Below are 14,147 nucleotides of genomic sequence, written 5' to 3'. Positions count from 1 at the left end.
ATTGTTGTGTCTTGTCTGCGTGGTGGTGTAAATAGAGAAACAGTACAGAAATAAAGTCGAGTACAATCAACCTAGAATTAATCCCCCAGTGGTCTCCCAAACACAGCCAGGAATGATCCCTGTACATGTGGCCCAATCCCTGCTCCATATATAGGATTGGTGATATATAAAATATAGTTGCTATATAGTTAGCTTTTTATCTAAAGAATGCACAACTTCTTTTTTTTTTTTATTTTTGGGTCACACCTGGCAGCACTCAAGGGCTACTCCTAGCTCTACGCTCAGAAATCTCCCACAGTAGGCTCAGGGGACCATATGGGATGCTGGGATTTGAACCACTGTCCTTCATGCAAGGCAAATGCCTTACCTCCATGTTATCTCTCCAGCCCCTTAGAATGCACAACTTCTAACACAGAGTGATAAGTATCTAGAATTATGACAACTACCCAATATTAATTCTGTCAATTGAAGATACTTTGCAGTAGTTAGTTGTGGCTGTTGTTGAAATATTTATTGATTTATTTTCAGTTTTTCACTGTATATATAATTACTCATTTCACATCTTCCTTTTTGTTTCTTTTATTCATTTATGTATAAAACATCATTTAATTTATTCATCATCTTCAAAAAGTGGCAGAAAAAGCAGTTATTATTTTAAATATAGTACTCAATGAAAAACTCACAGTTTATTATTTACCTGAACACACTGTACATTTTAACTAAAAATTAAAGTCTTGTCCTAAACCATATTTTTAGTTAACATATAATTGTATGCTGTATTTCTCTCAATAAGTAAAAGTAGAGCCCTATTCCAAAGACATCAGTTCAGAAACTAAGGAGCAATTTCTTAGGCAAGTAAGATTTTTACTCTGTTTTCTTTGACATCTGTCAAAGGAAGAGGCAATGATGAGCATTAATAAGTCCATGAGTCTTATTATGCCTCTTTTACGTATTTATACTGAAGTAACATTGCATTATAACATTAAAGAAGCTTTAAGTGCATGTCATTCAAAATCAACATCTGTATATACTACATTAAGTTCACAAAAGTCCAATTCACCCATTTTGCTTGATTTAACCAGCCTCCCTTCCTTTCTTCTTTCTGATACTACTATTTCATTTTATTGTTTTTTTTGTCTGTTTTATTTAGTACATTCATTTGTTTTTCCCCTCTACATATGTCTTACATATAAGTGAAATTATATAGTTTTTGTTTTAGTCTATTTGACTTATTTCACAAATTGTAATACCCTTGAGGCCCACCAGTGTTGCTGCAAACATCATGCTTATTATAGAGAGCAGCATAGTATATGTAAACACATATTTGTATATATACATATTTTATGCATTTATTTGTAGATGGGTACTTTTTTCTCTTCCAAATCTTGCTTATTATAAAAATGTTACCAAAGAGAGGTGACAGTATCAGATAGAATTAAAATGGGTGTTTTTGCATATTTGGGCAAATGCCCAGAAGTGAAATAACTGGATTGCATGAAATGTCTGTTTTTAATTTTTTGTAGACTCTTCATATCTCTTCCCATAGTGGCTGCACAAATTCACATGGCTATAAACAGTGTACAAGGTTCTCTCTATGAATGTGTATATTTTGTCTGTAATCTTTAGGAAAACATCCTAGGTGGTACTCGGAAGTCTATGGGTCATCCCTAGTACAATGAGACCAAATATGCCAGATGGTTTAATGGCAGAAGTGTAATGCAATGCTTCTTAGGTCCAACAGTGCTGCAAGCCACAAAGGCCCTGCTAGGTGGTACTTGGAGGTCACCAGGGCTATACTCAGCAGAGTCATATGGATATCCAGTGTTGGCAATCAAACTTGGCTCTTCAAACATGCAAAGCATGTGTCTTTTCCCTTTAAGTTATCTCCCAATTCATTTTTTTATTGTTAAACAGCTTCCACATTCTTTAAATTATTTTTGGCCATTAATAGAGAGCGTTTACATTTAATCCTTTCTGCTACATCATTAGAACTATCAACAAAGACCGTCTTGGTAGTGCACAGTGAGACTATAATTCTTTTGTATTCTTTCCTGAAATTCTGGTTCAGTAGACCATATATAATGGCATTGAGGCAGCTGTTGAAATATGCCATATAGTAACTGGCCACAAACAGCCATTCTGGGATCCTGGGTACTAAGCTGGCAGGATATGAAGCCACAGCAAGACCAATAATGTTTAATGGAGCCCAACAAATGGCAAAAAGAACAAAAACCACAAACATGGAGATAAAGTTCCTAAAATCCTGCGGTTTCAGTTTGGGTTTGATGTCAGGTTTCACCCTCCATCTGACCTGAAGAAAAAGGATCCAGATTCTTAAGTAACAGAAGGTGACTATGATCATAGGAACTATGAAGTGGAAAACCACCACGGCGATCGTATACGCTGCACTGACGGACTGTGTAAAGGTACAGGAGTAGACCCTTGGGTCATACTGCAGTGATCCAACACTCAAATTAGGCACAATGGCCACGAGCGTCAATATCCATATCAGGAGTATGTAGCAGAGGGAATTCTTGTTACTGTACAGCTTGTCATATTTGAGACTGTGGCAGATGTAACAGTAGCGGTTAATGGCAATTCCAGTGATATTAAATATTGAGCCAACAACGCTCAAGCCCATCAAGAAACCACTAACTTGGCAGTGCAGATATCCCAGGTTCCATCCGTTGTTAAAAATCGAAGCCAGCACCAAGGGGTATGGATAAATAGCCACTACCAGGTCGGCGACTGCCAGGCTCACCACAAATAGGTTTCCTAAAAGAGAAAGGTTTGTTAAAAAAATTAAGTTAGTGCAAGTTATGAACAGATTGCATGCTTTTCTTTAACAGTTTCTTTAATAAATGGGCTTTTCCTGCAATTCTGATAACCTAGCATTATGGCTAGTGCTATAATGTAAGTAGTGGAGGTTGTTTTCAGCAGCAATTGAGCTCATTTCTTGCCTTGTCAAAACTTTTTTCACTGTTCACATTTTCCCTTATCGCCCAAAAAGGCATAACCCATGTTCAAAACTGTTTTCAAACTGCCTAGTTTCTCTTTTGCTTTAAAAGACCCTTCCACGTGACCTGAACATTTTCATTTTATTTCTTTTTTTCTTGTTTCAAATGTTATATATGGTCCCTTTTCTTTGTTTCTTGTTATTTCTTTGGCCCTTTAATGGCTCTTCTCTCCAAATTTTAATGTTACCATTTTCTCCAGGATATCTTCAATGGAAAGCCCAAAGTCTTTGCATATTTGCCCAGCCACATGGAAGAATATTCTTCTGTTTTCAGTGGCTACTAAATCCTTAGATTCAATTCTAATAAATTCTATTCAATAAATATATATCATATGCATTCATAGATTCTGAGTTGACAGGTGTAAATAGACAGGGATCTTATGAGCCTGGATCTTAGAAAAGCACATTAATGTAATAAAAATATACACAAAAAATAATATGGGCAGGAAAAAAGGGAGCAAGGAAGGGAGCAAGCAAAGATGGATAGGGACATTCCAGGCAGTTATCATGTTGATTTGTTATTTTGATTTCCTCCATCTCTGCACTGCAATATCCTAATTCTCTTCCTCATATTTATATCCTAAATAGTTGAAGCTGTTCCTCAAATCATCATCAAAACTATTTGATGATGGAAATTAAGTTGTCATCTCGCAACATTTGAAATAAAATAGTCTTTGTATTTGAAGTCTCTACTTTATAAATATTATTTCTCTCCCATCTCATGACACACATATATTGCAAAGAAGTAAAAGAAAATATCAATCATAACTAAAAAAAGTTAAGTGCTGCTAAATAGGTAGGAAATTCAGGTAAGTTGTCATTACAAGAACATTTTATATAATTGCTTATACTACCCAATTTAAAGTAATAAAAACTTTATTTTTCACACAAACCAATTGCCATTATCAATAAAATATTTAAATTCCAAAGCAGGTCTATTTTAATAAAATTTTAATGTAAGATGTTTAATACTTAAAATATACATACTATGTAAAACTCAGGTGAAATTTTAACTGCTGTAAAAATAGTACATTTTTGTACATAAAAACATGATGACAAACTGGCCTAATATAAACTTATTTCAAAAGATCTTACAAACAAAATCATAAATGATGTCCTACATTTATGTTTTTAATCCTGTTTCATTTATTTTGTAGTAATTATGCTTCTTTGATCTCCAAGAAATTACAATAATTAAATCATTGCTTTAATTTTCTTTGAAATGATTCTATTTTTTAAGTATTCCAAAAATAAAAAAAAAGATTCAGCTATGGACTCTGCAGATGTGGCTAGAAGGTAGCTTGGCTGGTAGCTTTATTGCCACTTCTGGTTGTCTGTGGTTATATCTGTGTTCATGTGTGTATGTGTTGTGTAGAGGAGAGCGAGAATGATAGTTTTCTTTTTCATTTAAGAAATCCACTCCAGGGCTGAAGTGATAGTAGGGCATTTGCTTTGCACATGGCTGACCTGGGTTCAATTCCCAGCATCCTATATGGTCACCCAAGTATGCCAGGAACAATTTCTGGGCTAGGAGTAACTCCTGAGTGCTGCTAGATGAGACCCAAAAACCAAAAAGAAAAAAGGAAGGAAGGAAGGAAGGAAGGAAGGAAGGAAGGAAGGAAGGAAGGAAGGAAGGAAGGAAGGAAGGAAGGAAGGAAAGAAGGAAGGAAGGAAGGAAGAAGAAAGAAAGAGAGAGTAAGAAGGAAGGAAAGGAAGGAAGGAAGAAAAAGAAAGAAAGAAGGAATAGAGGAGGGTGGAAGGGAATAAGGAAGAGAGGGAAGGAGAGAAAGAAAGGAAGGAAGGAAGGAAAGGATGGATGGATGGACGAAAGAAAAGAAATCTACACCAACTAAGTCTAATAAATAACTTAGTTATAATTACACACTTTCTATTTTCATCTAGCCCATTCTCAGATCTGTGAAAATCCAGATGGATAACAACTATACAGTTTTACACATATACAAGACTCTTTGCAGACAATATAATACATTCCAGAATTAAATTTAATTTCTATTAATGGTTAACAATCCCTTCTCTGTAAGACTTAGATGGGAATCATATATATATATAGAATGTTGAGAATAAGAGGGGCCAGAGAGATAGATCAATGAACTGAGTATATACTTCATACGTGGAAGACCCAGGCTCAATTTCCAGTACTACATGGTCTCCAACACCACCATGAATGACACCTGAAACAAAACTTAAAGTAGCCCCCAAAACTAACCCCAAACCAAACAAAACAAGTAAGAAATATCAGTTATGACTGGAATAAAAATGAGAAAAATAAAGTTAAATTGGATGCAGTCACAAAACTAGTGAGTGTCTGGAATACAAGTTAATGTTTCTTAATGTCCCTCAGTTAATTTCCCCCAGAAAGTTCATGCCATCTGAACTAAAAGGGCAGAAACTGAGCCCTGCAACCAGACCTGACTTAGAGTCACTTCATGCATATTTTAAAAAACATTGGCATTTGAGATGTCTAATTTTGATCGTTTCTCTGAGATGATGAACAACATGGGTGGTGATGAGGATGTAGATTTGCCAGAAGTAGATGGAGCGGATGATGATTCACAAGACAGTGATGATGAAAAATGCCTGATCTGGAGTAAGGAATGTCATCAACACCGGAATTTGAGAAAGAAAAAAGTCACTTCTCTGCAAGATTTCATAATTGAGAGAATTCCTGAGTTGGTACCCTAAAGGCAAATGTTTTTGCCTCCTTAACCCGTTTTCAATCTTTTTTTTTTTTTTTTTTAAATAAAAGGCTTCACTAAGGGTTGATATGTACCATTGTATGGGGGCAATTTTAAGTCAGCTAAGGCAATAACCTTATGCATGAATATTTCCCAGATTTCTCTGACACTGTTGAGGTCCTAGGCAGTTGATACAGTGGTTATGACAAACCATTTCACCTAAGTCTCCTTTACTTCATAACATAGATAAGTGATATGATAGGAAGCTCATGTTAGGGACAGATAACTAGATTTTAGAACATGACTCAAAGTGACTGAAACAAATTGGTTGATACCATAAACTGGTAACTTTGTTCTCTGGTATGTCCTTCAGGATTGTTTCACTAAAGTTTTTTTTTTTGAAAAATTTACTTCACATTATTGTATGTAAGTAATCACTTGTCAGTGTTCCAGATATATCTTAGCTAAAACTAGTGAATGCCCTACTTATATGGTTTTTGAAGCCTATACATTTGGTATTGTTTGAACCTTTAAACTTTTACATCTCTTAGCATGGAGGACGAAGAAAGGCTGTTTGTTGTTGCTCGAGAGTCTGTACATTTAGACCAAATTTGTATTTGCGCTGTCAGTATGGCAAATGAGTGAAAAAAAGTTAATACACTATTGGATTTTTTTTAATTTTTCTTTTTTTTAAATTCAGCTTATATCAGAGCTGAAAACCTCAATTTATGTTTATGACAGTGGGATTTTTTTAATGTCTACATTCTTTCTAATAAACTGTTGGAAGATTAAAAAAAACATTGGCATTTGAACCAAAGAATTATAAAGATATGGGAGAATGTAGAGGTCATGATACAGTAAAAATTTAAAAAAGCCTCACAATGATTAAAACTAGTGAGTGAGCCTGCCTGAGTGAGCACAGCTGCAGACCCAGAATGGACCCAGGTTCAATCCCTAGAATCCCATATGGTCCCCCGAGCCTGCCAGAAGTGATTTCTGAGTGCAGAGCCAGAAGTAACCTCTGAGAGCTGCTGGATGTGCACCCCCACAAATATTTTTAATTAAAAAGTAAACTACAGATAAACCATAAAATTCAGAGTAAATATTCATTCTGGCATATAGAACCTTAAACTTTAAGTGAAATACGACAAAAATGAATAAAATCAGTTAGCAGAAAACTAAAATGTTGCCTTATATAAACTTCCTCTCTCAAAAGTAATTAGTTCAATGAATTTCCTCTGGATATGACTCAGGTAAGGTGATATTTAATTTTATTATATCAGACAGAAATCTAATTAGATATTTCCTTTATGTGAAAGTTAAGTATTGACTAAACAAGACAGGTAAGTATCCAAACACAAGGGACAGAGTGGAGCTGGTTTATATTATGTTAGTTTAACTAAGCTAGAACATTTCTCAGGATTACCTTCCTGATATAGAAATGGGTTAGCATGGCCCATAAAATAATGTTGTTAAAATATGTAAGCTGCTACATCTATTTGTTGTGCAAAGAAAAGAGGATGATATTTCTTTCAACAGATGTGGTTCAACACTCAGAGCATTTAAGCAGAATGTTAAAATTCATCATTAATTAGTGAGAGTATTAGGAAGGTAAGGCCTCAAGAGTTTCCTATTCTGGACCATATTTTTTTCTTAGTCATTTTTGATGCTTTTATAACATTCCAGGCTCTGCAACTCTCCTGCATACTTCCATCCTGATGCTTGCTGCACCACTTAGTTCACTGTGAGTGAAACAAAATGACACTCCTGTCTAACATAGTGCAGAATCCGTGTGATTAATATAAGAAGTTGAGCAATAATAGTCCTACATGTTTCTAACTTGGTAACTAATCAAATCAGGCCCAGTGATTTAAACTAGTTCAGATTCATTTCATTCCACATGCTTCCTTCGAAAATGCTGTTGGGACACCAGGAGGGAAGGATCCCAGGACTCGAAATCCTGATTGATCTCTAGGTTGTTTCCAGTATGATATCTGTTTGAGGCCAGAGAGTAATAAACAAACAGAACAGAGAAGAAAAAGAAACAGAAAAAAGGAAGGGAATAAAAGAAAGGCAGAATACGATATGCCAAGGGCATCCAATGAATGTGTTGTTAGGCTCGAGGCTGGAGACTAATAAATTGGTGGTGACCTTTGTGGTAGCTAAGGGTGTTGGAGACAGTATTAGGCTTGAGCCCTCTTCTCTGTATAAACTGCAGAGGTAAGTTTAATTTAGGGACACTTTGGAGAAAAGGGTCAAACCAAAGAGCAAAAGGTCAGATTGGTGTTTTTTTCAGTAATTGAACTTGGCATAGGTTCTAGTTCAAGTTGTGGGTAATAAATCCACATCAACTAACATATGGCTTCTCATTTCTCAAACATGATGATTACAGTTTTTATTCATATGCAATAAAGGTGCCAGATTAAGAGAACTGAGTCTTACTATAGATTGAATATTTGGAATAAACAAGACAATGTCCAATTGAATCTGGCATGCAGAGGAGGAAAGGGAGTTTGGGGCTGGGAGAGGGATGGAGAAATATTAGTGGTGGGTGTGGTATAGATATATTATATGCCTAAGATATTAATATTGGTAAAATTATCATACTTTAATAAATTACATTGAGTTATATTCTTACATTTCTTCGTAATTTATTGCATGCAAGCTATGAATTTAAAAGTAATAATCTTAAAATTATATTTTAAGTAGACATGCCTCAGGCCTTTGTATACTCTTGAAATGGCCCCAAATATGGGTCCAGAGAGATAGTATAGCAGGTAGAAAACTTGCCTTGCAAGGTATAGACCTGATTCTATCCCTAGCTTCACATATGATGCTTCAGAGTCCTACTAGGGATGATTCCTGAGCACAGAGCCTGGAGAAAGACCTAGCACAACTGAGTGTGACCTCAAAGTAATATATATTATGTAATATATTATATATAGATATGTTATTGTATATTATATATTCACAATAAAATGACCCAGATACATTCAAAGTTAAACCCATATTGCAGGGGTGGTGAACAAGTTCGACACAAAGAGCCAAAATTTTAAACTGTGAGAGTCAGAGACCCACACCATGCAGTGACCTGCCAAAACAGACAAACACTCACACAAAAGCATATGATTTTAACAATAATATAATAAACACATATTGCATTTTGCCATTTTGAGTGAGGGTCAGAATCCTGCAGTGATGGTGAGGGTGTGCTGCGTCCTCCACACTAAGAACTAACGGCCAGATGTGACCCAACATGTGACACGCGCCCCCCACCCTCCGCTCACTGGCCGGTGCAGTTGTTTCCGAGGGATGGGAGACAGGAGGATGCAGCCTGGGGGCGGGACTCTGCGCTCGGAGATCTCTCCTCAGAGGTCCCTCCTCAGAAGCAGCAGAACAAAATCCAAACTTGGCAAAGAGCCACAGTATACAAAATAATGATAAGAGGCAAAGAGCCGCATTCATTTTGGCCAGGAGCCGCATGCTGCTGGAGAGCCGAGTGTTCGCCACCCCTGCCATATTTTAAGGCTCTGAGTTTATGCTCAGTCCTGAAGGTCACAGGGCATGAAAACAGTTTCTATTCCTACAGACCAGAAGACGTAGACCTGAAAGAAACAAGTACAAGAATGTCCAATCTTAGAGTCACTCTGGGGGCTGGCGCTAGGGGAATTTGTAAAAATAATACTGACTGTACAACAGATTTACAAACAATAAACCAACTGCTTTAGGTACGTGTATTCTCAAACTGTCTTCTTAAGGAGAACATACTTCACATGTTGAGCATGACCATGTAAAGCAGAACATGCTTCAACATTTCCTTGATGGTTGGGTTAGAACAAATAAATATGGAGCTGTATTGTTCTTTTTGCAGGAAAATTTAATGGTGAGCATGGTTACTGATTTATCAAAGGTTATATTTGAATCATTTCTCAGAGCTCCTTTAAATGAATATGTTTCAATCCTTGTCGTTATCTTCTATCTTCCTTTAAATGTATGTGTTACTAATCATCAGGGAGATGCAAACCAAAAGAATGAGGTACCATCTCACGCCACAGAGACTGGAACAAATCACAAAAAAAAAAAAAAAAAAAAAAAAAAAAAAAGAACAATCAGTGCTGGCAAGATGTGGAGAGAAAAAAAAACTCTCACTCACTGCTGGTGGCAGTGCTGTCTAGTCCAGCCTTTGTGGAAAACAATATGGAGATTCCTCAGAAAAACTGGAAATTGAGCTCCCATATGATCTAGCTAAACTACTATATCCCTAGGAGCACAAAAACGCTATACAAAAATTCCTTCTGCACACCTATATTTATTGCAGTGCTATTTACAATAGTCGCGCTCATCTATGGATTTTTAAGAAAAATAAAAGACATTATTGTAATAATGTCCAGAGACAATAGAGATGAGGGCTGGAAGGACCAGCTCACGATATGAAGCTCACCACTAAAAGTGGTGAGTACAATTGGAGAAATAACTATACTAACAAATATTATGACAATGTTAATGAGTGAGAGAAGTAGAATGCCTGTCTCGAATAAAGGCAGGGTGTGGGGGAGGAGGAAAGTGGGTGCATGGGTGGTGGAAATGTAGCACTGATGAAGGGGGGTGTTCTTTCTATGACTGAAACCCAACTACAAACATGTTTGTAATCATGGTGCTTAAATAAAAAACCTAAATAAATAAATAAATAAAAATTAAAAAAGTAAATGTGTGCATGCTTCTCCTGATTTCCTATTATAATGTCTGAGGATTATCTCTGAGGATTTCACAGTTATGTGGAATTCTAAAAGAAAACAATTTGTCTCTGGGTGAGAACCTATATTTTTCTTCCCACCTCGTTTAATTAAATTTTGAGTAAGCAAAGTGTTATTATACTCTTGCTTTAATTTTTTAACCAAATGTTTTTTTAAGAATAATGCACATATAGAGGTAGGAGTGAAAGCACAGCAGTATGGCATTTGCCTTGCATATGGCCAACCCAGGACAAACTGGGTTTGATTCCGGCATCCCATATGGTCTTCAGAGCCTGCCAGGAGCAATTTCTGAGCAGAGCCAGGAGTAACCCCTGAGCATAACTGGGTGGGTGTGGCCCCCAAACAAACAAACAAACAAAATAACATTGTACATATAGAACATTGCAAAAATCCTAAATCCATATCTCTGTGATTACCTTGTAACATACTCTAATACACCCTTGTTACAAGTGCTCAGGGGAGAAAGTAGATATAACATTAGCTGCTTTATCCTTTCATAGACTTTTCTCCAGGTGCATTTTCTCCTAGGAAACTGTAAAAACTATGGGAGACAATGAGATTAAATGATTTGGGTGCTTGACAAATGTGGAAAATGACAGTTCGGTACCTTAACTGGTCTGAGCTGGCAAGAACAGAGCTACTGTTCCTGTAGTAGACAAGTCTCAAGGTGCTCTTCTCACATGTCCTCAGAACTTACAGCTGGGGCAGAAAGACTTGATTCTTTCTCATGGCAAATGGTGAATACATTTATTTGTTCACAATTGTACAAAGTACACATTCTGCCATTACCTAAAGCCTTAGTTCGATTCTTTGGAGTCTGTGTCTGCTCAGATTGACCAGTGTTCTCACATCAGGTTGTTAAACATTTTGGAGGGCAGAGAAAGGGGAGTAGGGACTGTGATCAAGCCTTGCTCTTGGCTCTGTGTCAGGGATCACCTCTTGGAGAACCATGGGGTATCATATGTAGTGCTGGGTTGGCTATGTACAAGACAAGTACATTAAACCTACACTGTCTCTTTGGCTTGAGGAAGCTAAATATTTTTTATCTTTCGTGTTGGAGCCACAATTGGCAGTGCTCAGGCCTCTTTCTGGATCTGTGCTTGCAAACTGCCTCTGGGAGGGAACCATATGTGGTGGTGAGGATTGAACTTGGGTCTCTCATTATGCCAGCTAGACAATTTACAATTTCATCCATAGTTTGCCAAAAGTCAACGAAGTTCCTTTGAGAAGAGGGAGTTGACTGAACCACTTTCTTATTCTAATATTTCCAAAAGGATATGCTTGAGTTCAAAATTTAAGATGTTAATTTGATTTCTTCCATTCTTTTTATCTCATTTCCCCATCCTTAATACCAACAAATTATATTGAACTAAAATGGAAGGACCAAATAATCATAAGAATTTTTAAAAAGTATCCCAAAATTCATGCTTGAATCAGCTATCACTGTTTCAAATTGCAATTCATTCCAAAAATCTCAACTGATTTGAATTCCAAGTGCATACAACTGAATAAAAAGTCTCAATCATAAAAACATAAGAACTAAATTGCTTTGCAAATTATCACCATGGGTCTGTAAGTCAGTTGCAGGGATGTCTGCCTTGCCTGTGCTAGCCTAGGATGGACAGCGGGTTCGATCCCCTAGTGTCCCATATGGTCCCCCCAAGTCAGGAGCGATTTCTGAGCACATAGCCAGGAGTAAGCCCTGAGTGTAAACGGGTGTGGCCCAAACAAACAAACAAACAACAACAACAAAACATATCACTGTTGAAGACAAAAAGATTAAAAAAAATAGCTGAGCACTGGGCTGGAGCAATAGCACAGTGGTAGGGCGTTTGTCTTGAATGTGGCCCATCCAGGACAGACCTTGGCTTGATCCCTGGCATTCCATATGGTCCCCCAAGCCAGGAGCAATTTCTGAGCACATAGCCAGAAGTAACCCCTGAGCGTCAACGGATGTGGCGAAGAAGAAGAAAAGAAGAAGAAGAGGAAGAAGAAGAAGAAGAAGAAGAAGAAGAAGAAGAAGAAGAAGAAGAAGAAGAAGAAGAAGAAGAAGAAGGAGGAGGAGGAGGAGGAGGAGGAGGAGGAGGAGTAGGATGAGGAGGATGATAAGAAAGGAAGTAAGTAAGAAAGAAAGAAAGAATAAAGAAAGAAAGAAAGAAAGAAAGAAAGAAAGAAAGAAAGAAAGAAAGAAAGAAAGAAAGAAAGAAAGAAAGAAAGAAAGAAAGAGAAAGAAAGAAAAAGATAAAAGGTTTTTTTTGTTTTTTTGGGTTTTTTTGTTTGTTTTGTTTTTGGGCCACACCCGTTTGACGCTCAGGGGTTACTCCTGGCTATGCGCTCAGAAATCGCCCCTGGCTTGGGGGACCATATGGGACACCGGGGGATCCGTCCTACGCTAGCGCTTGCAAGGCAGACACCTTACCTCTAGCGCCACCTTCCCGGCCCCAAAGTTTTTGTTTTTGAAGAAGAAAAGAAAACCTGAGTTTTTCTTAAGAGAAGTTACTTGACCATGGAGCTTGCTGGGTGCTGCCAAGAAAAGAGAGTAGGAGGTCGGGTGAAAGTTGGGGACTGCCCGTCCAGCCTGCCCGGCTCCGGGAGCCCCTACCTGCGTTCCGCAGCTTCCTGTTGCGAAACACCGACAGGATGACCAAGACGTTGCCCAGGATGTCCACCACGACGGTGAAGATGAGGATGAAGGCGAGCGTGCAGGCCAGCCACGAGGGGCGCGGCCGTGGCTCTTCCCCGCCGCCGGGTACCGGCTGCGAGGCGTTGAGGAGAAGGCAGACGTTGGTTTTCGGGGTCCCGCTGGAGGCGCCCCAGGATCTCCCGGCCATGGAGCGGACGGGACAGGCAGCGCGCTCTCTGCCAGCTGCTCCAGCGGCGACCCCGCGCAGCCACTTTTTATGCCTCCCGGGGCCCTTTCCACGCCTCCTTTGCCCGGACCCCTCGCTCCTTCGCAGCGCCGGCCGCCTGCACCTCCCAGCGGCCACATTCTGCAGATGCAGCCCCGGCCCTGAGACCCCGCGGTCGGTTCCGTGGCTCCTCCGTGGAACCGGTACCCCGCGCCGACAGTGCCCTCCTGCGGGCCGCATGCGTCCTCTTGGGACAGTGCGCGCAGAGCCGATTCCTCCCTTGGCTGGGAAACCCGCAGCTTCCTATTTTTTTAAATTAATATCTTTATTTAAACATCTTGATTACAAACATGATTATGGTTGGGTTTCAGTCATGTAAAGAACAACCCCCTTCACCAGTGCAACATTCCCATCACCAATGCCCCAAATCTCCCTCCACCCCACCCCACCCCTGCCTGTACTCTAGACAGGCTTTCTACTGCCCTCGTTCATTCTCATTGTTAGCATAGTTCTCAATGTAGTTATTTCTCTAACTAAGCTCATCACTCTTTGTGGTGAGCTTCATGAAGCAAGCTGGAACTTCCAGCCCTCCTCTCTTGTCTCTGAAAATTATATTGCAAGAATGTCTTTCATTTTTCTTAAAACCCATAGATGAGTGAGACCATTCTGCGTCTTTCTCTCTCCCTCTGACTTATTTCACTCAGCATAATAGATTTCATGTACATCCATGTATAGGAAAATTTCCTGACTTCATCTCTCCTGACGGCTGCATAATATTCCATAATTTATATGTACCACAGTTTATTTGGCCATTCATCTGCTGAAGGGCATC

General features: G+C 38.6%; 1 protein-coding gene across 1 annotated transcript; it reads right to left on the bottom strand.

The window, feature by feature from the left end:
* Positions 1 to 1,906: 1,906 nt before the first annotated feature.
* On the bottom strand, positions 1,907 to 13,297 carry MTNR1A (melatonin receptor 1A). Its single transcript, XM_049772375.1, has 2 exons — positions 13,069 to 13,297; positions 1,907 to 2,775 (listed from the first exon to the last, which is right to left on the bottom strand). Exons 1-2 carry the CDS (start codon positions 13,295 to 13,297, stop codon positions 1,907 to 1,909), a joined length of 1,098 nt encoding a protein of 365 aa, XP_049628332.1.
* Between the last annotated feature and the right edge of the window lie 850 nt (positions 13,298 to 14,147).

The sequence above is a fragment of the Suncus etruscus genome, chromosome 4 (genome assembly GCF_024139225.1).
Source record: "Suncus etruscus isolate mSunEtr1 chromosome 4, mSunEtr1.pri.cur, whole genome shotgun sequence".
NCBI classification, from domain to species: Eukaryota; Metazoa; Chordata; class Mammalia; order Eulipotyphla; family Soricidae; genus Suncus; species Suncus etruscus.
Note: the sequence above shows the minus strand (reverse complement) of the source record. Positions and strands in the feature narration are given on the sequence as shown.